Source organism: Ranitomeya imitator, chromosome 1 (genome assembly GCF_032444005.1).
Source record: "Ranitomeya imitator isolate aRanImi1 chromosome 1, aRanImi1.pri, whole genome shotgun sequence".
Taxonomy (NCBI): Eukaryota; Metazoa; Chordata; class Amphibia; order Anura; family Dendrobatidae; genus Ranitomeya; species Ranitomeya imitator.
The window spans coordinates 664,650,079-664,676,302 of NC_091282.1; the positions used below are offsets into that span (position 1 = coordinate 664,650,079).

General features: G+C 45.4%; 1 protein-coding gene and 1 long non-coding RNA gene across 2 annotated transcripts; one reads left to right on the forward strand and one right to left on the reverse strand.

The window, feature by feature from the left end:
• The first annotated feature begins 8 nt into the window (after positions 1 to 8).
• Positions 9 to 11,584, forward strand: EMC7 (ER membrane protein complex subunit 7). Its single transcript, XM_069728998.1, has 5 exons — positions 9 to 268; positions 1,759 to 1,878; positions 2,610 to 2,748; positions 9,638 to 9,718; positions 10,055 to 11,584. Exons 1-5 carry the CDS (start codon positions 60 to 62, stop codon positions 10,202 to 10,204), a joined length of 699 nt encoding a protein of 232 aa, XP_069585099.1. The 5' UTR covers positions 9 to 59; the 3' UTR covers positions 10,205 to 11,584.
• Positions 11,585 to 12,250: 666 nt separating this feature from the next.
• Positions 12,251 to 23,885, reverse strand: LOC138641532 (uncharacterized). The gene is made up of 3 exons (XR_011313909.1): positions 23,735 to 23,885; positions 15,275 to 15,415; positions 12,251 to 12,560 (listed from the first exon to the last, which is right to left on the reverse strand). It is a non-coding gene; the product is annotated as an uncharacterized lncRNA (long non-coding RNA).
• Between the last annotated feature and the right edge of the window lie 2,339 nt (positions 23,886 to 26,224).

Genomic DNA, 26,224 nt, shown 5'->3' on the forward strand with positions numbered 1-26,224 from the left:
AATGACGTCACACCTGGAAGGAGCCCATACACTCTAGCATTTACCCTTCCGGTCCCATCATGTCGGGGTTTCTGCCTCCTCTGTCCAGATGGAGCTTCATTTTTCTGCCCCTCCTGGCTCTGTGCCGGGCGGACACGGACATCATCAGCTCCGGCTCTGACAGGTTTAAGGTGGAAGGGCGGGCCGTGGTCCCGGGAGTCAGACCCCAAGACTGGGTGAGCGGTGCCCGGGTCCTGGTGGACGGAGAGGAACATGTCGGTTTCCTCAGGTGAGATATTAACCCTTTGCTGCCCACCATGGGCTGAGAATAGCGGCACTGGCCCTTTAAATGTACACATTTATCTGTGGAAAATTCCTTGAAATTAAATCGTATTTTCAGCATCTCTGAAGCATATATATATACCCAACCACAGCGGATGCCACCGTTACTCTTAACCATTTCCCCATCGGACAGTTTTCCTTTTTTTTTCCTTCCCTTCCGAAAGCCGCCACTTTGTCATTCTTCCGTCTGCAGAGCCGCACAGAAGCTCATGTTTTGCAGGACGAGTTGTGGAAGTGAAGGACGCCATTTGTGTTCCCATATAATGTGCTGAAAACCCGATGGAAAAAATGCAAATGAGAGAAATCGGGGAAAAGTGAAAACAAAAAACCTCCTGGCTTCTTGGGTTTGTTTTTCTGTTGTAAAAAAGGATCTGGAAACCTGAGTCCCCCGGGGGAGAGCGGCCGCACTAATCTCAGCAGTTTTGTGTCACCGTCTTCTGGGGTCTGTAGCTTCCCAGCGATGGACCTTTTGGGGTCCTTATCTCAAGACTTTGGGTACATATGGTCTGTTAATTACTTTTTGTTGCAGTTCTGGGGGGGGAAGTGTCACTAATAACCTCAGCTCTGGTGTTTTGGTTTTAGAAGTTTACTAGCGTTTATATATTCCTGGATATATGCAATAATTGCAAAATATATATATGTGCTATCATGCGATACTCAGCTTTCTAGGAGCACCGATCTGGCAGCGGTCACAGTGGACGTCTGCAAACTTCCATCTGCCTTGGTGACCTATTGACACCCTGCGATGGTGTATTATATACTGGGGTCCCGAGGGCTCCTCTACCTGGGGTCCCCTCTACCTGGGGTCCCGAGGGCTCCTCTACCTGGGGTCCCGAGGGCTCCTCTACCTGGGGTCCCCTCTACCTGGGGTCCCGAGGGCTCCTCTACCTGGGGTCCCCTCTACCTGGGGTCCCGAGGGCTCTACCTGGGGGTCCCAAGGGCTCCTCTACCGGGGGTCCCGAGGGCTCCTCTACCTGGGGTCCTGAGGGCTCCTCTACCATGATTGTGCCACTAGAGTGAAGCTGTGATTGACAGTGGGACCCCACTCCATGATGTCATAGTACTTACTGGGAAGGAGTAAGTGGGTGCAGTCCTCGGCATGTGTCAAGTATTCTCACATCTGCAGTGTGTCCCGAGTTATACTTTTTCCAGAGCACGATTGATTCGCAGGTGCCAGCTGTACTGCACAGATGAAACCCCATTGTAACGGCTGGGATCAGAGATCTCGGATCCTGCCTGCTTATCACCTTATATGATGCTGTCACAGCATCTAAACAGTCAGAAAAAGACGGTTCCCACTGTCCCTCTGCGACCCCCTTGCGGAGTGCCCACGGGCTGCCCTGTCAGCTAGGGGCCTAACAGCTTTCTTTGCTGCTGCGTGCAGACTCCTATCAGCCAGACATTTCTCAGTGTCTTCCACTTCCTTCCTGTGTGTAGGACTGACGGCAGCTTTATGGTCCATGATGTTCCTTCTGGCTCCTACGTGGTAGAAGTTGTGTCTCCGGCGCACCGATTCGAGCCTGTCCGTGTCGACATCACATCCAAGGGGAAAATGAGGTATGGAACCACGACAATGAGTATCCGCTATAAAGGAGGAGGTGCGGCACCAGATATTGGGGAGACATACAGCTCTGGCAAAAATTAAGAGACCACCACATCAAATCCCTGTCATGGGCAGCCCAATCTGCAGACCTGAACCCCATTGAAAACCTCTGGAATGTAATCAAGAGGAAGATGAATAGTCACACGCCATCAAACAAAGAAGAACTGCTCACATTTTTGTGCCAAAAGCAGCGTGAAAGACTGGTGGAAAGCATACCAAGAGGCATAAAAGCTGTGATTAAAAATCATGGTTATTCCACAAAATATTGATTTCTGAATCTTCCTGAGTTAAAACATTAGTATTGTTGTTTCTAAACGATTATGAACTTGTTTGTTTTCTTTGCATTATTTGAGGTCTGAAAGAATTGGTTGTTTTTTTTTTAATTATTTTGACCATTTTTTTTTTTTCAGAAATAAAGTACAAAATTTATTGCTTGGAACTTCGGAGACATGTTGTCAGAAGTTTATAGAATAAAAGAACAATTTCCATTTTACTCAAAAATATACCTATAAAGAGAAAAATCAGACAAACTGAGCATTTTGCAGTGGTCTCTTAATTTTTGCCGTAGCTATATATTAAGGGGGCGTACTGAATCACCTTTAATATTTTATCTATCAAAATCTACCTCTTTTTATCAGGTGCAGATACTGCTTTGATTTTCTGACTTTTTCATTCCTTTCTCAAGGGCAAGATACCTAAATCACATCAAGACCTCAGAAGTGGTCCGCCTGCCGTACCCTCTACAGATGAAATCGTCCGGACCCCCATCCTACTTCATCAAGCGAGAGACCTGGGGATGGACCGACTTCCTTATGAACCCCATGGTACGTGCTGAGTGGATAAGTCTGTGCAGCACAGATTACAACTAATGTCACGTAGTTTACGATCAGTACTGATTAATATCATCATATATCCTCGGGGATGTGGGGGGGGATCTTGTTATAACAGGACCAGGACTCCAAATTCCCTGCATAGAGATAAGATCACAATCCGTGACTTGAAATTGCCACTAGAGGGAGCCAATTCCACCATGTATGCAGGGAGCTTTCCCTGGTGATGGCTGCATACAGCCTGTCTACTATACAGTCATGGCCAAAAGTATTAACACCCCTGCAATTCTGTCAGATAATACTCAGTTTCTTCCTGACAATTATTGCAATCACAAATTATTTGGTATTATTATCTTCATTTAATTTGTCTTAAATGAAAAAACACAAAAAGAATTGTCCTAGAGCCAAATTGGATATAATTCCACACCAAACATAAAAAAGGGGGTGGACAAAAGTATTGGCACTGTTCGAAAAATCATGTGATGCTTCTCTAATTTGTGTAATTATCAGCACCTGTAACTTACCTGTGGCACCTAACAGGTGTTGGCAATAACTAAATCACACTTGCAGCCAGTTGACATGGATTAAAGTTGACTCAACCTCTGTCCTGTGTCCTTGTATGTACCACATTGAGCATGGAGAAAAGAAAGAAGACCAAAGAACTGTCTGAGGACTTGAGAAACCAAATTGTGAGGAAGCATGAGCAATCTCAAGGCTACAAGTCCATCTCCAAAGACCTGAATGTTCCTGTGTCTACCGTGCGCAGTGTCATCAAGAAGTTTAAAGCCCATGGCACTGTGGCTAACCTCCCTAGATGTTAACGGAAAAGAAAAATTGACAAGAGATTTCAACGCAAGATTGTGCCGATGTTGGATAAAGAACCTCGACTAACATCCAAACAAGTTCAAGCTGCCCTGCAGTCCGAGGGTACAACAGTGTCACCCCGTACTATCCATCGGCATCTGAATGAAAAGGGACTGTATGGTAGGAGACCCAGGAAGACCCCACTTCTTACCCCGAGACATAAAAAGCCAGGCTGGAGTTTGCCAAAACTTACCTGAAAAAGCCTAAAACGTTTTGGAAGAATGTTCTCTGGTCAGATGAGACAAAAGTAGAGCTTTTTGGGCAAAGGCATCAACATAGAGTTTACAGGAGAAAAAAAGAGGCATTCAAAGAAAAGAACACGGTCCCTACAGTCAAACATGGCGGAGGTTCCCTGATGTTTTGGGGTTGCTTTGCTGCCTCTGGCACTGGACTGCTTGACCGTGTGCATGGCATTATGAAGTCTGAAGACTACCAACAAATTTTACAGCATAATGTAGGGCCCAGTGTGAGAAAGCTGGGTCTCCCTCAGAGGTCATGGGTCTTCCAGCAGGACAATGACCCAAAACACACTTCAAAAAGCACTAGAAAATGGTTTGGGAGAAAGCACTGGAGACTTCTAAGGTGGCCAGCAATGAGTCCAGACCTGAATCCCATAGAACTCCTGTGGAGAGATCTAAAAATGGCAGTTTGGAGAAGGCACCCTTCAAATATCAGGGACCTGGAGCAGTTTGCCAAAGAAGAATGGTCTAAAATTCCAGCAGAGCATTGTAAGAAACTCATTGATGGTTACTGGAAGCGGTTGGTCGCAGTTATTTTGGCTAAAGGTTGTGCAACCAAGTATTAGGCTGAGGGTGCCAATACTTTTGTCTGGCCCATTTTTGGAGTTTTGTGTGAAATGATCAATGTTTTGCTTTTTGCTTCATTCTCTTTTGTGTTTTTTCATTTAAGAGAAATTAAATGAAGATAATAATACCAAAGAATTTGTGATTGCAATCATTTTCAGGAAGAAAATGAGTATTATCTGACAGAATTGCAGGGGTGTCAATACTTTTGGCCATGACTGTATAATTGTCTAAGGGTCACTTCCATCTGCCTGTCCTTCTGTCTGTCTGTCCTTCTGTCTGTCACGGATATTCATTGGTCGCGGCCTCTGTCTGTCAAGGAAATCCAAGTCGCTGATTGGTCGCGGCAAAACAGCCACGACCAATCAGCGACTGGCACAGTCCGGAAGAAAATGGCCGCTCCTTACTCCCCGCAGTCAGCGCCCGGCGCCCGCATACTCCCCTCCGGTCACCGCTCACACAGGATTAATGCCGGCGGTAACGGACTGCGTTGTGTCGCGGGTAACTCACTCCGTTACCGCCGCTATTAACCCTGTGTGACCAAGTTTTTACTATTGATGCTGCCTATGCAATATACTACATGGCTGGGCAATATACTACGTGGCTCTGTGCTGTATACTACGTGGCTGGGCAATATACTACGTGGCTCTGTGCTGTATACTACGTCGCTGGGCAATATACTACGTGGCTCTGTGCTGTATACTACGTCACTGTGCAATATACTACGTGGCTCTGTGCTGTATACTACGTTGCAAGGCAATATACTACGTGACTGGGCAATATACTACGTGACTGGGCAATATACTATGTGACTGGGCAATATACTATGTGACTGGGCAATATACTATGTGACTGGGCAATATACTATGTGACTGGGCAATATACTACGTGGCTCTGTGCTGTATACTACGTCGCTGGGCAATATACTACGTGGCTGGGCAATATACTACATAGACATGCATATTCTAGAATATCCGATGCGTTAGAATCGGGCCACCATCTAGTTATCTAATAAAGGTATAGCTCAATTTGGTATATAAAAAAAAATACAATGTTTTTCTCACCATCCCCACGTCCATCAACAAATCTCCGCTGCTCCGTGCTCATGACCACAACTCGGAGATGAGTGTTCCCTCTACCCTGATAGAGCCACTTAGCTAACTAATTGGCTGCCCACCTGACACTAGCATTGCAGCCAATTACAGAGACTGGGAGCAGTGGCAGAAGCGCCACTCGGGACCTGGGGATGATAAGTAAAGCAACATCTCTTTTCTGTTATATTACACTGCACCCAGTGACTTTTCTAAAAGGGAACAAGCCCTTTTAAATCTGTGGTTAACACATCCAGTTCTCTTTTTTGCTAGTTTGTATTTTTCCTCAGTCTCTGACAGCAGCAATTAACATGTGCCGTCAGGGGGTGCACCATTAAATTTGCCCACTGGCATGCCAGTGACATGATCACGGGGTGCCGATGGGTTGTCATTACAGCCTGGGGGTCTATTGGAGACCCTCATGCTTATGACACAGCATTTAGCTGACATTCTTGGGAGACAGGGCTGTGGTGTCGGTAAGCCAAACCTCCCATTCCTTAATTTCTCTGACTCCCCAGCACTGGTCACTACTGGGTATGTACATAAAGTACAGCACAGATTCATCTCATCTATGACTCCCCAGCACTGTTCATGACTGAGCATCTACATAAATTGCAGCACAGATTCATCTCATCTACTACACAGCACTGGTCACTACTGAGCAGCACAGATTCATCTCATCTACGACTCCAGAGCACTGGTCACTACTGAGCATGTACATAAAGTGCAGCACAGATTCATCTCATCTGCGACTCCACAGCACTGGTCACTACTGAGCATGTACATAAAGTGCAAAACAGATTCATCTCATCTACGACTCCACAGTACTGGTCACTACTGAGCAGCACAGACTCATCTCATCTACTCCACAGCACTGGTCACTACTGAGCATGTACATAAAGTGCAGCACAGATTCATCTCATCTACTACACAGCACTGGTCACTACTGAGCAGCACAGACTCATCTCATCTACTCCACAGCACTGGTCACTACTGAGCATGTACATAAAGTGCAGCACAGATTCATCCCATCTACGACTCCACAGCACTGGTCACTACTGAGCATGTATATAAAGTACAGCACTGATTCATCTCAGCTACGACTCCACAGCACTGGTCACTACTGAGCATGTACATAAAGTGCAGCACAGATTCATCTCATCTACGACTCCACATCACTGGTCACTACTGAACATGTACATAAAGTGCAGCACAGATTCATCTCAGCTATGACCCCACAGCACTGGTCACTACTGAGCATGTATATAAAGTGCAGCACAGATTCATCTCACCTAAAAGCTGAGATCCTTATATGAGGAACAGACATTTATAGGAAGTTTCATTCCCAAATTATTCTGAAAACATATTCAGCACATCCTGCATTGTACTACTGTAACCAATGTATTATATATAATAGGAGTCCATTTTATACCAACTTCAACTCTACCAAAATAGACACCGACTCCACAGCCCAGATAAGAAAATGTGATTATCACAATTCATAGCAGTGCTGATAATTGCAGCCTCACAACTAAGAAATACAGTAAAAAGTGAAAAAATGTTTTTAAAAATATAAATTTAAATCTCTCATCTTTTATCCCACTAAAAATCAATGCAAAAAGCGTTTATCACTGCTTTTGTAAAAGTCTGATATATAAAAATAAAGTAAATTAATCCGATCAGTAAACATTGTAATGCGAAAAAAATATATAAATGCCCAAATTACATTTTTTGGGGCCACTGCAATAAGAGGAGATCAAAACATCTACCTTAACATGGTATCAGTAAAAACATCAGCTCGGAGCACAAAAGATAAGCCCTCATGCTGCCCTAGATGCCGAAAATTGAAAATGTTACCGGTCTGACCAAATGACTGCACAAGCAAACATTTTTTATTTTTTTACAAGACTATACATGTTTGGTATTTGTTAATCATGCTGCCCATCAGCTTTACCTACACTGAACACGGTAAATAAAAAACAATTGTGGAATTGTATTTTTTTTTTTTTTTGCAGTTTCAATTCAGTTGGAATTTGTTTCCCGCTTTCCGGTACATGACATTTACAATTACAACTCGTCCCGCAAAAAACAAGTCCTCATACGGCTATGTGGATGGAAAAATAACAAATGTTATGGCTCTGGGAAGAAGGGAAGGGAAAAAAACAGAAATTGACCATGGCATGAAGGAGTTAAAGGGAACCCATCACCTGATAGATGCTGCCCAGACTGCGGGCAACGTAAATCAGAGCCTGTCTGTGCATGTTTTCAACCAAACACTCCAGTGTTTCAGAGAAAATATAATTTAAAGATCCAGCCAGGGGCCATAGTCGGAGAGTAGAAAAGTCCAGCTTCTCCCAGCACTGCTGGAGGTGACTGACTGGCACTGTGTCAATCGTCTGCAGCAGTGCCAGGAAGAAAACATACCTGGTGCAGTCGTGCACAGCCAGGTGCTGATGGACGCTGCGTGGGCACCAAGAATCTGGTTCCTTTTTAATTTATTATTCTTTGTACATAGGCGCAAGAGGGCTCTGTCTTGCCTGTGGGGCGATTTGGAGTTTTTGATTAAATCCATTCACGTTTCCCCCCAAAAAATAAAAACTTGGCATTTCTATTGTGTGTTTTGTAGGAAAGTGCAGCAACCCAGAAAAGTATATATTTTTTTCAGTCTAAATCTCTTTAAAAAAAAAAAAATTACTGCATGGGTCAAATAATTTCATATAATTTGTACAGATGCTGTGATGCCAAGTGTGTGTATATAGATAGCTAGATAGTCATAAAAATTATAATTGCCCCCTTTCCACATGCAAAAGAAATATTAATATACTAGATGGTGGCCACGTAGTATATTGCCCAGCTACGTAGTATATTGCCCAGCCACGTAGTATATTGCCCAGCCACGTAGTATATTGCCCAGCCACGTAGTATATTGCCCAGCCACGTAGTATATTGCCCAGCCACGTAGTATATTGCCCAGCCACGTAGTATATTGCACAGCGACGGAATATATAGCACAGAGCCATGTAGTATACAGACTTAAAATAAAAAATAAACATATACTCACCCTCCGTTGAAGTCCTGGCCCTGTGTGCGGTGCACGCGGCAGCTTCCGGTCCCAGGGTTGGTAGCGCAGGACCTGTGATGACGTCGCGGTCACATGACTGTGACGTCATAGCAGGTCCTTGTCGCATACCATCCTTGCCACCGGAACCTGCCGCTTGCATGGAGCGGTTACCGGAGCGTCGCGAGGAGTGGGAAAGGCGCCGGAATGTGAGTATATGATGATTTTTTTTATGTTTTTATTTTTAGATCTTTTTACTATTGAGGCTGCATAAGCAGCCTCAATAGTAAAAAAAAGTTGGTCACACAGGGTTAATAGCAGCGTTAATGGAGTGCGTTACACCGCGGCGTAACGTGGTCCATTAGCACTGCCATTAACCCTGTGTGAGCGCTGACTAGAGGGGGAGTATGGAGAGGGCACTGACTGCGGGGAGAAGGAGCGGCCATGTTACCGCCGGACTGCGCCCGTTGCTGATTGGTCGTGGCAATGGTCGTGGGCGTTTTGCCACGAACAATCAGCGACTTGGATTTCATGACAGACAGAGGCCGCGACCAATGAATATCCGTGACAGAGGGACAGATGGAAGTGACCCTTAGACAATTATATAATAGATATTTTTATTTTTTTTCTGAATTTCGAAAAAAGCTTTTTTTCTTTTTCTGTATTTGTTAGTTTCCATAGAACCTGAGATCACTTCTGCGGGTATGCAGTATGTAGTGAAAATCCTGGTTTTCTATGTAGCACAATTTATGGTCGACCGTTGCAGGAGTAAGCTGGCTGCTGTGGCATCCCATCCACGCCATTACATCTCGATGGGGAGAGGGGGATTCTGTCATTTAGATGTCGCTGTCAAAGGTTGACACCAGCGATTGGACCAAATTGAGCACCCGCCCCTTGATGTTATTCTTATGTTGGGGCAAGAAGGGGGTTAAAATATTTTAGCTCCAGGGAAAAAAAAGGAAAAGAATGCCTGTCCATTCAGGGGTTAATGCTGTTTGGTCATTTCTGTACTTTTTGTTTCACTAATTCTCTCTAAGAAAAAACTGACATTTCTGTTCCCCTTACAGGTGATGATGATGGTCCTGCCACTTCTGATCTTCGTACTGCTTCCTAAAGTTGTGAACACGAGCGACCCAGAAATGAGGCGGGTGAGTAAGAGCGAGCGTGCGTGAGTAGGAGCGCGCGTGAGAGCGTGCTTGTATGAGCGTTCCCCTTCCGGCCTCGCCCTTCCCCTTCCGGCCTCGCCCTTCCCCTTCCGGCCTCGCCCTTCCCCTTCCGGCCTCGCCCTTCCCCTTCCGGCCTCGCCCTTCCCCTTCCGGCCTCGCCCTTCCCCTTCCGGCCTCGCCCTTCCCCTTCCGGCCTCGCCCTTCCCCTTCCGGCCTCGCCCTTCCCCTTCCGGCCTCGCCCTTCCCCTTCCGGCCTCGCCCTTCCCCTTCCGGCCTCGCCCTTCCCCTTCCGGCCTCACCGTTCTTTTTTTCCTTAAGGAAATGGAGCAGTCCATGAACATGTTGAACTCCAACCCTGAGCTGCCGGATGTTTCTGAATTCATGACCAGACTTTTCACATCAAAGTCCTCCAGCAAATCCAGCAGCGGCAGCAAATCGGGGAAGAGCGGAGTTGGGAAGAGGAGATAGTTATACGTGGGCGTGTAAATGCCCACTCATTAGCTCGTGTAATTCTTCCCACTGGACTCACCCACTCGCTCCGATTTCTTGTATACCTTTATGGATTTTGCCTTTGTCTCTGTGTTTTGTGTTTGGGGCTGGGAGGAGATTATAAAATGGCTCAATACCTGTAGATCCAGAGAGGTGTTTCATGCACCTTGAAAAACACGCTTGGTGCCCGAGCATTTACATGAATTATATTAGAAAAATTCACAATTTTGTTGTTAATATAATGATGTCAGGAAACGCAGCATTCTGCACGCTGATAATAAGCTTTATAAAGATTGCATTAAATGAGAAGAACATGGCTGCTTCTCTTCCTTTTTTTTAATATAAATAATTCGTAGGCTGCCAATGAAATTGCTCTTCGGGCTCAATCCTGTTCACTTTACCGGGGCGGAACGGCAATCCTATGCACCGTTCCTAAACGTATTATCCCTGTTCTTGTGCGCTCCATTGTAAAAGCTGACAATACGCAGAGCCATCCAATCAGACCCACACACATTAAGGGTCCTTCTGGGGGACACATGGAAAAACTCCACTACCTGTCTAATTCTGGACCATTGAGTGGATTAGACTCTGCCATTCATATCCATCGGAGTAAGGGGGAAAAAATGTGAAAGCCGTGCGTGTAAAAATTGTAATGTAGCCTAAAAGGAAGCACTAATGTTCTTCTGATCTGATACAATCCTTTTAAGGGGGTTGTTCTTTTTCAAGTTTTTTTATTTTTTTTTTAAGGATCCTGAATTGGTTTAAGTAATAAAAGTAGGAATACGTGCCATTAGAGTTCGCTTGGATAGATTAGCAGGATCCAGTCCATCGGCTGCATCCCTGATCTGTGGCATCTGGACGGGAGCCCTGAGAACCTCCTACTTCCAGGCATCTGCATATCTTTTGATTATCCAGCCTTGCAGGGTGTAATGGCGGCGTGACGCATATGTGATGTGGAGCCAGGTCAGCTAGTCAAAAGAAGAGCTGCAAATGCAGGAGGTAGGAGGCCGCTCACGGATGCCAAGAGGTAAGAGGCCATTCTCAGGGCTCCGGTCCAGTACCACACAGTAGTGACATAGCCGAGGGGGCTATCATTGGTCCCCTATATTTTGTGAGTGATGTGGGGGTCTTCTCCTGCCCCTGTGCCGTCACAACCACTGTTATTGTACTCCACTCTTCTGTGTACATACTACTGGGGGACAGAGTGAATCGCTGCTCAATTGCCCCGATTATTTCACTAATTGATTTGATCTATGGAAGGACCTGGCGATGGACGGCAGCAGAGGCTCAGCCATGTACCTATTTACCCGCGCATGGCCGCTCTGCCTACATTAAACTGTGAAACCATTTTAACCCTAACTTTGCTTCGGTTGTTTTTATGAGCTGCTTGAATATTCGCTTTAGATCTGATGTGAAAATGTCAGCGTGTTGTGACTCCGGCTGGTGTTAGGACACATTACACTATGGGGGAATCCGATATTTGAGACGGAGAATGCTCATTGGCCTCTATATGATGTGACTCAGCAGAGCACCATCTTTAGGAACCTGAGGGAATAATTGCATCCGCTTTTCCTGAACTGTAAGTAGCATTTCTGCACAAGAAAACATAGCTTTTGGGTTTGGGAGAAGTGTGGCTTAAGCCGCTCTATGAGAAGGTGGGTTGTCGGATCTGTTGTCAGAACCCAGCGTGGGATGTGCCGAGAAGAAAGAAGCCCCACTCCTGTCTTACGTTTTTGGGGGACTGATTGGGAGACGTTCTCATTGCTTACATTGGGTTGTGCCTTAAACATTAGGCTGCAGCCATCACCCCTTCTGGTGGTCTACTTGTCGGATTGTGACACCTGCAGTGAAAGTCCTATTCCTGAGCCTGGAGCATGTGCTCTATGAGGCAGTAATGGCTGCAGTGGTCTCCTCTGGATAAGGATAAAAAAGCGGGCAGACGCAGTTTACTCTGGGAGTTGTAGTTCTCTAGTAACTGCAGAGGTGCAGATTGGTATTCACACCCAAGTATTTCATTAGAAAGTATTCAGAGAATCGAGTCATTTATTCATTCTGGAAGTTTATGAACACCTTAATGTATGAATTATGGACATTTCTGTACAAATGATGATGAGTTATCATGGAAAGTCATTATACCCTCCAGGGAAACCGGGAAAACCATTATCCGGGTAATAGTTGGGGGGATCTATAGCGGGATACAAAACTCCGGGAAAATCGGGCACATAATCTGGTGGAGGGTGAATAGCATACGGATCATATGGGAAAGGGATACGCGGTTTAACTGGAGGGCGAAACGGTCCATAGAAAGGAGGAATTGTGGGGACCGGCTGGATCCCTGCAAAAAAGCACAAATCGGTGTTACTATAGTACACAGCCTGAAATCCCACAGACGGTACAGGCTGGACGGCCCCATCAGTAAGACCCCTGGGACTGTATGTTATACTTGTCTGGTTTCTCCTTAGCCTGGTGAAGTTGGTCCCACTCACCTATCTTGTGTTCTGCTGTAGACCAAATATTCTCGCTTCCAGCAATAGCCCACCTGTCTCATTTCCACCTCCCGCCCACCCATCTCACTACTGGCGGTAGCACACCCAGCTCACTTGTGGCTGCAGACCACCCGTCTCACGTCCAACTGCAGCCCACTCCTCTCGCATCCAGCAGCAGCCTACCCATCTCCTTTCAGGCTGCAGCTCACCCACCTCACTGCAGCCCACCTGTCTCACAGCGGCAGCCCACCCGTCTCCCAGCTGCAACCCCCCTGATTCACTTCCGGCTGCAGCCCACCCGTCTCACTTCCAGCTGCAGCCCACCCGTCTCACTTCCTGCTGCAACCCCCCTAACTAACTTCCAGCTGCAGCCCACCCATCTCACTTGTGGCTGCAGACCACCCGTCTCCCTTCTGGCTGTAGCCCACCTGTCTAACTTCCAGAAGCAGCTCACCCGTCTCACTTCCTGCTGCAAACCCCCTAACTAACTTCCAGCTGCAGCCCACCCATCTCACTTGTGGCTGCAGACCACCCGTCTCCCTTCTGGCTGTAGCCCACCTGTCTAACTTCCAGAAGCAGCTCACCCGTCTCACTTCCAGCAGTAGCCTACCCATCTCCTTTCAGGCTGCAGCCCACCCATCTCACATTCTGTTGCAGCTCACCGGTTTCCCTTCCAGCAGCAGCCCACCTTTCTCGCAGCTGCAGCCCACCCGTCTCACTTCCAGCTGCAACCCCCCATAACTAACTTTCGGCTGCAGCCCACCCATCTCACTTGTGGCTGCAGACTACCCATCTCCCGTCTGTAGCCAACCTGTTTAACTTCCAGATGCAGGCTACCCGTCTCACATCCAGCAGCAGCATAGCCATCTTTCAGGCTGCAGCCCACCCATCTCAAATCCTGTTGCAGCTCACCTGTCTCACTTCCAGCAGCAGCCCACCTGTCTCACAGCGGCAGCCCACCAGTCTCACTTTTGGCTGCAGACCACCCATCTCACGTCCAACTGCAGCTCACCCATCTAACTTACGGCTGCAACCAACCCGTCTCAAATCTAGCAGAAGCCTACCCATCTCCTTTCAGACTGCAGCCCACCTGTCTCAGAGGCAGCCCCCTCGCCTAACTTCCAGCTGCAGCCCACCCGTCTCACTTCTGGTTGCAGCCCACCCATCTTGCTTCTGGTTGCAACCATCCCCCCTCCCTGTCTCACTTCCAGTTGCAGCCCACCAGTCTCGCTTCCGGCTCTAGCCCATCCGTCTCACTTCTGGCTGCAGCCCACCATTCTCACTTCCGGCTCTAGCCCACTCGTCTCACTTCCGGCTGCAGACTACCCATCTCACTTCTGGCTAAAGCCCACCCATCTCACATCTGGCTGCAGCCCACCCATCTCACTTCCAGTTGCAGCCTACCAGTCTCTCTTCCGGTTGCAACCTACCAGTCTCGCTTCCGGTTGCAGTCCACCCTGTCTCACTTCTGGCTGCAGTCCACCCTGTCTCACTTCTGGCTGCAGTCCACCCTGTCTCACTTCTGGCTGCAGTCCACCCTGTCTCACTTCTGGCTGCAGTCCACCCTGTCTCACTTCTGGCTGCAGTCCACCCTGTCTCACTTCCAAGTGTAGCGCACCCTAGGGTTGAGCGACTTTTACTTTTTTAGGGTCGAGTCGGGTTTCGCGAAACCCGACTATCTCAAAAGTCGAGTCGAGTGAAATCGGCCGATTATGGCGAAAAGTTGGGGATTGACCGAAACCCAATGCAAAGTCAATGGGAAATCTAACTTCTTTTTTTTTCTCTCTCTCCCTCTCCCCCTCCCCCTCCTCCTACCCCTCCCCCGCACCCGTCTCACTTCCAGGTGTAGCGCACCCGTCTCACTTCTGGCTAAAGCTCACCCATCTCACTTCTGGCTCTAGACCACCCGTCTCGCTTCTGACTGCAGCCTCATTCTATCCCTTTATGACCCCATCCATATCTCCTGCTATGCCTATCCTTAGAAAGGAGGTGACATCATTTGTGACAGCCCAAGGCATAGCCAAGAGTACAAACTGTCACAAGAAAATCTAGGAAAATTACTCAAAATGATGCCAGAAAGGTGCTGTTTTTTTTCTTTAGATTATTAAAGGGTCTACATTTTCATAAACAGCATCAGTCTTGTCCATTGACAGTCGTCCACCTTTACTTAAATTATGGGATGAGCTGAAATACCACAAGTAGCCTGTGTACATGAGTGGCGCTGTTTCCAGGGCATTCTTTTTATCTACGTTATTTATTCCTCTCCTCTTTGACCCAATCCTATCTCCCAAAACCCACATTGATCAGCTGTTTGTGATGTCTGTACATTGTCTTGTGGCCTTTTTTGGTAGTGCAGCTCAACTCCTAATGAAATGAATAGGAGCGGAGCTACATCCAATCACTGGCCTTAGTGGAGAGGCCCGAGGTCACTGATTGAAACCGTCATGTATTGAGTGTCATCACTATCAAAAAAGCCAACAAGCCTGGTCAGGACCCCTAGAGTAGCGGCACGGGAGCAGCGGAGTCATGGGTTTTTCTACTTTTCCAATTTTTGTTCCTTTACCTCTAGAAACCTTCATGCACATATATTGACATCCATTGAAACAGCATTTCTCGCTCCATTTGCAGGTATCCATTTTTTCATCACAACCATGTGCAGCTATAGAATGGCAGCGAATGTTTGGCGGAGGTGGAGGACATTCTCCTATGGAAATATATTTTATTTAGATTTTATTTTACTTTTTTTTGTTAGAAAACATGCCCTGTAAAATAACATAAGTTAATATTTATTAAAATAAATATTTGTATATATCTGGATCCTGTGTTAGCTGTGTATAGAGGTGTTACCTGTCAGTGTCATCCTGACTCCGATGATAATTAGATTTCTGAAAAGTCTTTTGTACACAACAGGAGTCTAAAATAGCCCCAGTGGCCAGTGTGAGAATTGCAGGATTTATTTATTTGTTAACACAGATTGTGATATGAAAGAAAAATGTTGACAACATTTAAAAAAGAAATACATTTAACACAAAAACCATAACGTCTGCGTTCACATTTTTTGAATCGCTAAAATCCAAATTAAACATGCTTAAAATGTACTTGCAAGTTTCTCATTTATTTGAATAGGAAAATGTGCCGATACTGCAAGTCTTCCTTTCCCATGTTTTCTTAAGGCTGCCATCACACTATCAGTATCTGGTCAGTATTTTACATCAGTATTTGTAGCCAAAACCAGGAGTGGGTGATAAATACAGAAGTGGTGCATATGTTTCTATTATACTTTTCCTCTAATTGTTCCACTCCTGGTTTTGGCTACAAATACTGATGTAAAATACTGACCAAATACTGCTAGTGTGACGGCAGCCCAATACGTGGCTTTTAATTCTTTTGTACACTTTCTGGGGTGTAAATCGTGCAAAATGCAAGTTTTTGTCATTGTTTTGCTTTTTTTTTTAATGTGTTTTTGAACATATGTAAAAAAAAAAAATCCACAAATTTTGGAAAAAAACTGGGTATGTGCACATGGAGTTTTTTGAGAAAAAAACTTAAAATTCTCAAACTCAGAAGTCCTCAGTTTGCTGTAAAAAAAAAAAAAATGAAAAAGACTCCGTGTGCACATAGCCATTGAGCGGAAACTTCTTTTTGAAGAGTTTTGGAGGAGGATTTGGAGAGTTTCCGCTAACTTTCCTTTCTCCGCTATGTAATGTGTACGATTAATTTTTTTGTGTACGATTTAATTTTTTGAAGATTTTTTAAAATCCTCTTTAAAAATGCAAAACTCCTCAAAAACAAGGAGGTTTTGTTCAGTTTCCTTTAAAAAAAAAATCTCCAGGAAAAAGATGTGCACACAGTCATTAAGCAGAAACTCAAAGTTTCTTTTAGGAGTTTTGAGATTTGGAGAGTTGTCGCTCCTTTTTTTTTCAGTCACTATGTACAGAGTGAGTCTTTTTAGGAGCTTTTGGAGCAGAAACTGAGCTAAAACTCTGCAAATCCACTTCCAAGTCTCAAAAAAACTTAAAATCTTGTTTCCATTCAGTTTCTGCTCTGAAAACTCATCAAAAAGACTCCTTGTGAACATACCCAGTTTCTGCTCCAAAAACTTCCTGGAAAAAATGTTTTGAGAAGTTGAGAACTTGCCTTAAAGTCTGGAGCAATTATGCAAAAAGTTTTTGAAGCAGTTTTTAACATGGATTTTGGAGAAGAATACGCTTCACAATCTACCTTGTACATGATAAAGTTGAATGGAAATAAAAAAAATTTCCAGTAAAGCTAAATATGCCATCTGTTTTTTTTATGTGGCATATACAGGTTGCATTACAGAACCCAACCCAAAGTGGCTTGGCATTTATAATTATGAGCCATGCCCATGTCATTTGCATTCCGGATGAGTCACGGCTACACACAATGGAAGATCTTTAGTAAGCAGTCACCACTCCAGCTTTAGTGTCTACATGTGTAATCTTGTCTTACAAGCAATCAATGCTTGATTAAAGCAAAATCCACTGGGGCTCTGTCTCTTTAAAGGGAACCTGTCACCCCCAAAATCGAAGGTGCGCTAAGCTCACCGACATCAGGGGCTTATCTACAGCATTCTGTAATGCTATAGATAAGCCCCCCCGATGTATCCTGAAAGATAATGATAATTTTATTTATATAGCGCCAACATATTCCGCAGCACTTTACAATTTAAGGTACCTTCACACATAACGATATCGTTGCTTTTTGTGACGTAGCAACAATATCGTTAATGAAATCGTTATGTGTGACAGCGACCAACGATCAGGCCCCTGCTGGGAGATCGTTGGTCGCTGCAGAAAGTCCAGAACTTTATTTCGTCGCTGGACTCCCTGCAGACATCGCTGGATCGGCGTGTGTGACACCGATCCAGCGATGTCTTCACTGGTAACCAGGGTAAACATCGGGTTACTAAGCGCAGGGCCGCGCTTAGTAACCCGATGTTTACCCTGGTTACCAGCGTAATAGTAAAAAAAAACACTACATACTTACCTACCGCTGTCTGTCCCCGGCGCTCTGCTTCTCTGCACTCCTGCACTGGCTGTGAGCACAGCGGCCGGAAAGCAGAGCGGTGACGTCACCGCTCTGCTTTCCGGCTGACCGACGCTCACAGCCAGTGCAGGTGGAGTGCAGAGAAGCACAGCGCCGGGGACAGACAGCGGTAGGTAAGTATGTAGTGTAAGTTTGGAAAGAGGGAGACCGATCAGAAGAGAGTTGCAGTAGTCCAGACGGGAATGAATAAGAGCGACAGTAAGAGTCTAAGCAGTTTCAAAGGTGAGAAAAGATGTTTTTAAGATGCAGGTGACAATAGCGAGTGAGTGATCGGATATAGGGAGAAAAGGAAAGTTTGGTGTCGAATATGACCCCAAGACAGCGGGCATGCTGCTTGGGAGTTATGGTTGAACCCTCCAGGGTAATTTCGATGTTAGGTAGAGTGAGGTTAGTAGAAGGGAGAAACACAAGTAGTTCAGTTTTGGAGAGATTTAGTTTCAGATAGAGGGAGGACATGATGTTAGAGAGAGCAGACAGACAATCCTTGGTATTTTGAATTAGGGTAGGGGTGATGTCGGGGGAAGAAGTGTATAATTGGGTGTCATCAGCATAGAGATGGTACTGGAACCCAAATCTGCTGATTGTTTGTCCAATAGGGGCCTTGTAAAGAGAGAAGAGGAGGGGGCCTAGGACTGAGTCCTGCAGAACCCCGATAATAGAACCCCGATAATAAGGGGACGAGGAGAGGAAGGGGAGCCTGCAAAAGATACAGTGAAGGAGCGGTCAGAGAGGTAGGAGGAGAACCAGGAGAGGGCTGTGTCCTTGAGGCCTATAGAGCGGAGCATAGTGAGAAGGATCTGGTGATCCACAGTGTCAAATGTGACAGATAGATCCAGGAGAATCTGCAGAGAGCAATGACCTTTGGATTTAGCTCTTTATTAGGTCATTAGAGACTTTAGTGAGGGCAGTTTCAGTGGAGTGTAAAGAGCGGAAACCAGATTGTAAGGGGTCAAGAAGAGCGTTATCTGAGAGATAGCGGATGAGAAAAAGAGGTTAGATTATACTCAACCAGGGGTGGTCCCGCTGCGGTCCGGTCCGATGGGCGTCGCGGTCTGGGGCCTCCCATCTTCTTACGATAGCATCCTCTTCTTGTCTTCACACTGTGGCTCCGGCGCAGGCGTACTTTGTCTGCCCTGTTGAGGGCAGAGCAAAGTACTGCATTGCGCAGGCGGCAGGCCTCTCTGACCTTTCCAGGCATTACAGAATGCTGTAGATAAGCCCCTGATGCCGGTAGGCTTAGCTCACCTTCGATTATGGGGGTGACAGGTTCCCTTTAAATGGGAATGTGTCATCAGAGACACCCCCTAGGGGTATGTGCCCTATGAGGTTTTAAGAGGAGTTTTTTTGGAGCAGGTCCATTTAAAAATTTTCAAAAAGCTTGGCTTTTGGCTGAGTTTTTGAAGAAGGAACTGAGCAAAAACTTTTGGAGGAGTTTTAAGATTTGGGAAAGGATTTAAGGAGTATCCTGCTCAAAACTAATAAAAAACACTCTGTAGGCACATAGCCCTTGAAAATCGCTAAAAAAAAAACACTTGAAAGAATTTTCCTGTTCATCTCTATTATAAAACGACTAGCCTGTCCGATATTCAGACTTTTGAGGTTTTTTTTTTTCTCTCTTCAGGTTTTTAAAAGCGCTCGGTTGGAAAAAAAAGGTGTGTAACGCCTTTAATGATTCTGATAAAATCCATTCCAAATTAGACAATGTCCAATCAATAGGATGCAAAAAATAACTCTTCAGGAGAAAAAAACTCTTTCAAAACCTCTTCAGGAAATGAAAAACTCAATTAAAAACTTCCCAAACAGGGAAGATTTGCTTAAGTTGTTTCCAGTTTAAAAACTCATCGTTTTTTAAATCCTCAAAAAAAAAAAAATCAATGTGAACATAGCCTAAGGCTATGTTTCTACGGACAGTAAACGCTGTGGGTTGGACGCTGCGTACCTCTGCAGTGTCCAACCTGCAGCGGCCAGATGTTACAGCATAGTGGATGGGATTTCATGAAATCCCATCTCCATTGCGTGCATGGACGCCTCTGGCTTCCCTGCGTAGACGCACATGCGGAGCATCATTCTAGACGGCAGCATGTCTATCTTGCGGAGATGCTCCATCTCTGCAAGATAAATATCAATGTCCAATGTATAGGATGCGGTGATTCCGCACAATTCAATGAACACATGCAGAATCACCAGCGTTCAGAAGCCAGCAGCGCTTTGCATGGAGCGGACATGTGCTGTGTCCAAAGCGCTGCCGGTTTCTGCCTGTGGAAACATACCCATAGGCTATGTGCACACGTATAATGGTCCACTGCGGATTTTTCCACAGCGGATTTGATCAATCTGCAGGGCAAAAAGGCTGTGTTTTTGCTGCAGATTTATCACGGATTTACCGTGGTTTTTCTGCGGATTTCGCTGCGGTTTTACAACTGCGGTTTTCTATGGGAGCAGCTGTAAAACCGTTGTGGAATCCGCAGAAAGGAGTGACATGCTGCGGAATGTAAACCGCTGCGTTTCTGCACGTTTTTTTCCGCGGCATGTGCACAGCGTTTTTTGTTTCCCATAGGTTTACATTGTAATGGAAACTCATGGGAAACTGCTGCGGAAATGCTGCGGATCCGCAGCGTTTTCCGCATCGTGTGCATATACCCTTAGACTTCGGAATCACAATTACTTAAATTGCGGCTTTCCATTCTGGCTCAATACCTGCAGTAGAAAGGCCACCACTCCATATATACTGTATATTAAAAAAAGGAGGCAGTGCATCCAAAAAGCGTCAGCTCGACAGGCAAAAAAATAAGCCCTCTCACTCACAGCTCCATCGCCCGAAAAATAAAACCGTGATGGGTCTTGTAAAATGGCAACACAAATCAAGGTTTTTTTTGTTCTTTTACAATCTTCCACATTTTTGTGTTCCTTAACGGTAACATGTTATCAGGATTTTATACCCCAACCTAATGGCATGTGTGTAAAGGACCTTTAATGCTGATTAATTCCTTACCTTGCATGTAGTAATCCGTTTCTCAGTTTCAGAAATGTCCAGCGATGAAATTGCCTGTTAATTTGTCACAAGTGCAGCGGGGGCGGGCACTCCACTTACAGGCCTCCTGCCTTTCTCCCTATTTCCTGACCAGTTCCTGCCTCCTGACTTTGACAGGTCACATTGCTCTTACAGATCTCCTGCCTCTCTCCCTATTCCCCGCCCAGTGCCTGCCTCCTGACTCTGACTGACAGGTCACTCTTGTCTCAGTGAGCTGCCTTCCCTTAGGCTTCTTTTACACATACCGTTGTTTTGCGGCCCATTTTTGTGGCCCCAATAGATTTCTATGGGGCCGAAAAAACAGCCAGCAATAATTTCACAGTGCGCCGTGCACCATATGGCCGTGAAAAAAGATCGAGCCTTCTCGATCTTTTTCACGGCTTACGGACACGGCCCCCATTGAAAATCAATGGGGCCGCAAAAACAACAGAAGATTGTTTTTGTGGTGCACCGTGACTTTCAGTTTTGCGGAATGCCATTTTTTTCCCAATACTATTTCCATAGTATTGGAAACCCGAAAAACGGCGATCCACAAGTTTTTTACAGTCCGTTACTGCGGCAGACCTTGAAAATTGCGGCGATACGGCCCGCAATAACGGGCTGCAAAAAAAAGGTATGTGCAAAAGAAGCCTTACCCAGACCTCTCTCAAGAACTGCCAGTGCCTCAGGTGGATCATGCTCTGGCAGGTGCACTGGGTCTTGTGACATCTCGAGGTCCTTCCTGAGCATGCACCACCCGAGACACCTACAGCACGTTCAAAGTGACCTGTTAGGCAGGACAAAGAGAGAGAGGCAGGAGAGCTGTAAGTGCAGTGCCAGCCCCCAAGGTACTTGTAGCTCTTTAGCATACAATTTCCACAACTACGGTAATTTCTCTAAAACAGATTTCTAAAAGCAAGGTAAGGGCTTACTAATCATTAAAGCTTTATACTCACAATTTTACATTGCTGTGCTCATGTTTATTCTTTTTGGAGTTTTTTCAGCTTTTTTTTATCCATATTCCAGGAGGAATCTGCCTTACAAATGCATAGTGTACACGTACCCTTAAGCTAAGCCAAGGCAGAGTGACCTGTTGTCCCCCCCTTACAACTGCCCTACTTGCTCCCTTTATCTACCGTTGTGCTCAAAAGTTTACATACCCCAGCAGAATTTTTGCTTTCTTGGCCTTTTTTCAGAGAATATGAATGATAACACCAAAGCTTTTTCTCCATTCACGGTTAGTGGTTTGGTGAAGTCATTTATTGTTAAACTACTGTGTTTTCTCTTTTTAAATCATAATGACAACCCAAAACATCCAAATGACCCTGATCAAAAGTTCACATACCCTGGTGATTTTGGTCTGATAACATGCACAGAATGACACAAATGGGTTTGACTGGCTACTAAAGGTAACATTCTCACCTGTGACCTGTTTGCTTGTAATCAGTGTGTGCATAAAAGCTGAGTGAGTTTCTGGGATCCAGACAGACTCTTGCATCTTTCATCGAGCCACTGACGTTTCTGGATTGTGAGTTACGGGGAAAGCAAAAGAATTGTCAATGGATCTATGGGAAAAGGCAGTTGAACTGTATAAAACAGGAAAGGGATACAAAAAGATATCCAAGGAATTGATAATGCCAGTTAGTGCAGCGTTCAAACTGTGATTAACAAATGGAAAATGAGGGGCGCTGTAGAAAGAAAACCATGGTCAAGTAGACCAACAAAAATGTCACCCACAACTGCCAGGAAAATTGTTCAGGATGCAAAGAAAAACCACAATTAACATCATTTGAAATACTGGACTCTCTGAAAACTAGTGGTGTGTCTGTTCCAAAATGCACAATAACGAAGAAAAATGGCCTGCATGGTCGAGTGGCCAGAAGAAAGCCATTACTGTCCAAATGTCACAAAGTATCTCAGAGACAGAGACAAGCCTCAAAATTTCTAGAACAAGGTAATTTGGAGTGATGAGACCAAAATTGAACTTTTTTGCCACAACCATAAATGTTACATTTGGAGAGAGGTCAACAAGGCCTATGATGAATGGAACACAATACCTACTGTAAAGCACGGAGGTGGATTGCTGATGCTTTGGGGATGTGTGAGCTACAAAGGCACAGGAAACTTGGTCACAGTTGAAGGAAAGATGAATGCAGCACATCAGCAAATACTGGAGGCAAATTTGCAATCATCAGCCTGCAAACTGAGCATGGGACGTACTTGGACGTTCCAACATGACAACATGACATTGGCTACAGCAGGACAAAGTGAAGGTTCAGGAGTGGCCATCTCAGTCTCCTGACCTCAGCATCACTGAGCCACTCTGGGGAGATCTTCAGCGCGCAGTTCATGCTAGACAGCCCAGGAATTTACAGGAACTGGAAGCCTTTTGCCAAGAAGAGTGGGCAGCTTTACCATCTGAGCAAATAAAGAATCTCATCTACAACTATCATAAAAGGCTTCAAAATCTCATTGATGTTAGAGGGGGCAATACACGGTATTAAGAAATGGGGTATGTCAACTTTTGATCAGGGTCATTTGGATATTTTGGGTTGTCATTATGATTTTAAAAGAGAAAACACAGTAGTTTGACAATAAATGGCTTCACTAACCATGAGTGGAGAAAATGTTTTGGTGTGATCATTCCTATTATCTGAAAAAAAGGCCAAGAAAGCAAAAGTTCTGCTGGGGTATGTAAACTTTTGAGCACATCTTTACATCCCTTCTCCCATTGGAAAACCATTTAAAGATCAATGTTCTAAAATACATACAAAATATCAAGAGGAAAATTCAAGAATGAATGGAAGGGAAAACAAAGCAAACAACATAAAACATTAACCATACATGCACTAGGACTCTGCATGGCGCACATTTTCCAGATAGTCCACATTCATAAATCTAGCATCTAATCTCCATGTAAGCATGCCTCCTTGGTAGTATGCTCACCCTCGGGTTTTCTAATAACAAATCCGGAGGTTAGGTTTGCTAGGATGGCACACAGGGTAAACAGTACAATCCGTGTCATCTTGCTGTTGATGCCCAGTGACTTCACGGCTTTATATATGCCCCTAATAAGGAAAACAAGGAGTCGCCTGATCATTGCTGCATGTTAATTCTTAACAAAGCTACTCCCAATATGTATTACTTAACACAGGAGGAGATGGAGAAACCTGATTTTCTGGAATTCCTTCACAGAGGTAAATTTACATGGAATTGCCGATACCCATGTTTTGCTAAGTAAAATTATATGCTGTGTACTTGTTACATACTCCCTATCTTCCTGTAACAAACTAAAGATATGACATGTAAATAACAACTATTACTTAAAACCTGTTTGTTCTCATGGTTACACCCTCCAGTTATCAGGGAGCTTAGTTGGATTCATTAAGAGAATATTGACAACATCTGTAGAGGTGACAGATGGAGTCATATGGTCAGGTGCAGGTATACAAAATATGTAGTGCGGTTAAAGATGGTTCACTTAGATCATAAATAAGATTGATGTACTAGAGCCTTTGCAGCAATGTATTTATGACACTGTACTCGTGTAAATACATCAATACACAGAAGCCGAACAAACCAAATAGTTTACCATTTTAATGAAACCCTACTACAAAAATTATTTTAGCCAAAAATACATGCATTTAAATTAAAAAAGGACCTTAAAGGGAGTCTGCTCGCTCACTACATAATGTAGCAAGGCCACACTATCACTCATGACACGTCTCATGGATTAGGCCGCCTTCGTTTTCGTTATCGCGAAACTGGTGTTCTAATCCTTACATCAGGGCAGTGGGATCTTAGTGATCTGAGATGCATGAATGACAATTGGCTGTGGCAATCCCGACCCCCATTACCATATGGATCAATTTAAATTGGTGATTCATTTGGAAAGTTAATAATACTTTATGCTATTTCTTCTGGGCGCATTTAATTAGATGTGTCTGCAGGTGTGATGTCAATCTCCAGATGAAGATTTCACATCAAAAAGCGCATTGAGAATTGGCACTGGAGCGCCCCCAGACGCAGGGCCGCGGGTTACTCGGTACCGGTCCTCTGCTGGCTCAGTTCTGGGGATGTCACGGTGGCTGGACCCGGTCCGTGACCCTGCTAAGGGGCGTCCAATAAAAGGTGAAAGGAGTCTGTCAAGGTTTAGTGACGCCACCTGTGGTGTTCGGTCAGGGCGACCGACGCTGCTTGGGGTCCACTGGGGTGATGTAATGGCAGCTAGATGGTATAACTTCCCACAGGTGAAGTATGTCCCCAGGACTTCCCAGTAAGGTGGATGGTGATGGTGTGAGGTGCAGACAATAACGAGGACACAGGGTTGCAGTCTCTTTACCTCTTTACTGAAGACTTCAGGATCCTCAATCCAGAGCACGGTTAACAGGGCTGTCTGAGACTGGCCGGTCCGATGGCACATCCCGAGTTCCCTTTACAGGTGGAAATCATTTCCTACCAATAGCGCCTGTGTGTTGTAGTGCTACCCTGCTGAGCATTCGGAATAGTCCTCACAACTTCTGTTCTACTTCGTTCGTTCTAGTTCTTTCTATTTCATTCCAGATGTGTCTAGTTTCTCGTCCCCCAGGTATGTTATGGCAAGGACGCACCCGTTTGACGGGAAGGCTCAGAGCTCTTCCGGGACCCTAGAGATGCCCCTCTCCACGCGTTGCCCCCTATGTCTGCGTAGGTAATTTAAGGTAGACAGCCAACCTATAATTAACTGTCCTGCGGAGTTTGAAGTAAGGCGTAGAGTCAGTTACTTCCTCGGTGTCCCGGCCACCGGCTACGCGCCTCAGTAGGACGCTGCCGTTCTCGGAGCACGACTCCTACTGGCTCTCCTTTGTGCTTGATCTCGTTTCTCACTGTTCCACAATATCCTTTGCTTCATGTCTCTTTCTTAGGATACCGCCGCAAGGTAGTGCAGGCGCGGTTCCGTAATGTTCTGTTCTGTTCGCTAGGTACCTGCCAAGTTCCCACGCCTGACAGGGACCCCCTGAATCTTCTCCCTGCAGCACCCCCGGCAGAGGGATGCTGCCTGAATCCAACCCAGTCAGCTTCTGATCTAACTTCCTATCCAACCCCTAGTTTTACCAGTGTGGGGAGTGGCCCAATAAATAAAGCCTTTTTCTCCCCCTAGTGGCCGGATTGTGAAGTGTACTGTGTGCTGGTGATACCTGGTAAGTAGAACTCCTTTAGTGCCATCAGACGTACCATCATTCCCCTTAGTGGCAGAGCGACGTTACTGCAACGACCAGATCTCTGGGGCGCTGCAGCACCACACTCTGCAGAAGGTAAGGATATTTGCATATCTGTTTACCCTTTCACTAATGGGATTTTTGAGTTTGGTTGTGGCCCTGGGTGATGAAATATGTCATTACTGGATTACACTATTTACATTAAGCTATAAATACTTTTTGATGCCTAGTTGGTCCA

Bases quoted from the DNA above. Each gene is read 5' to 3' on its own strand.
- EMC7 (XM_069728998.1), top strand. From the start codon at position 60: ATGTCGGGGTTTCTGCCTCCTCTGTCCAGATGGAGCTTCATTTTTCTG. The intron at 269-1,758 runs GTGAGATATTAA...TCCTGTGTGTAG, and splicing joins GAACATGTCGGTTTCCTCAG to GACTGACGGCAGCTTTATGG. The intron at 2,749-9,637 runs GTACGTGCTGAG...TTCCCCTTACAG, and splicing joins ACTTCCTTATGAACCCCATG to GTGATGATGATGGTCCTGCC.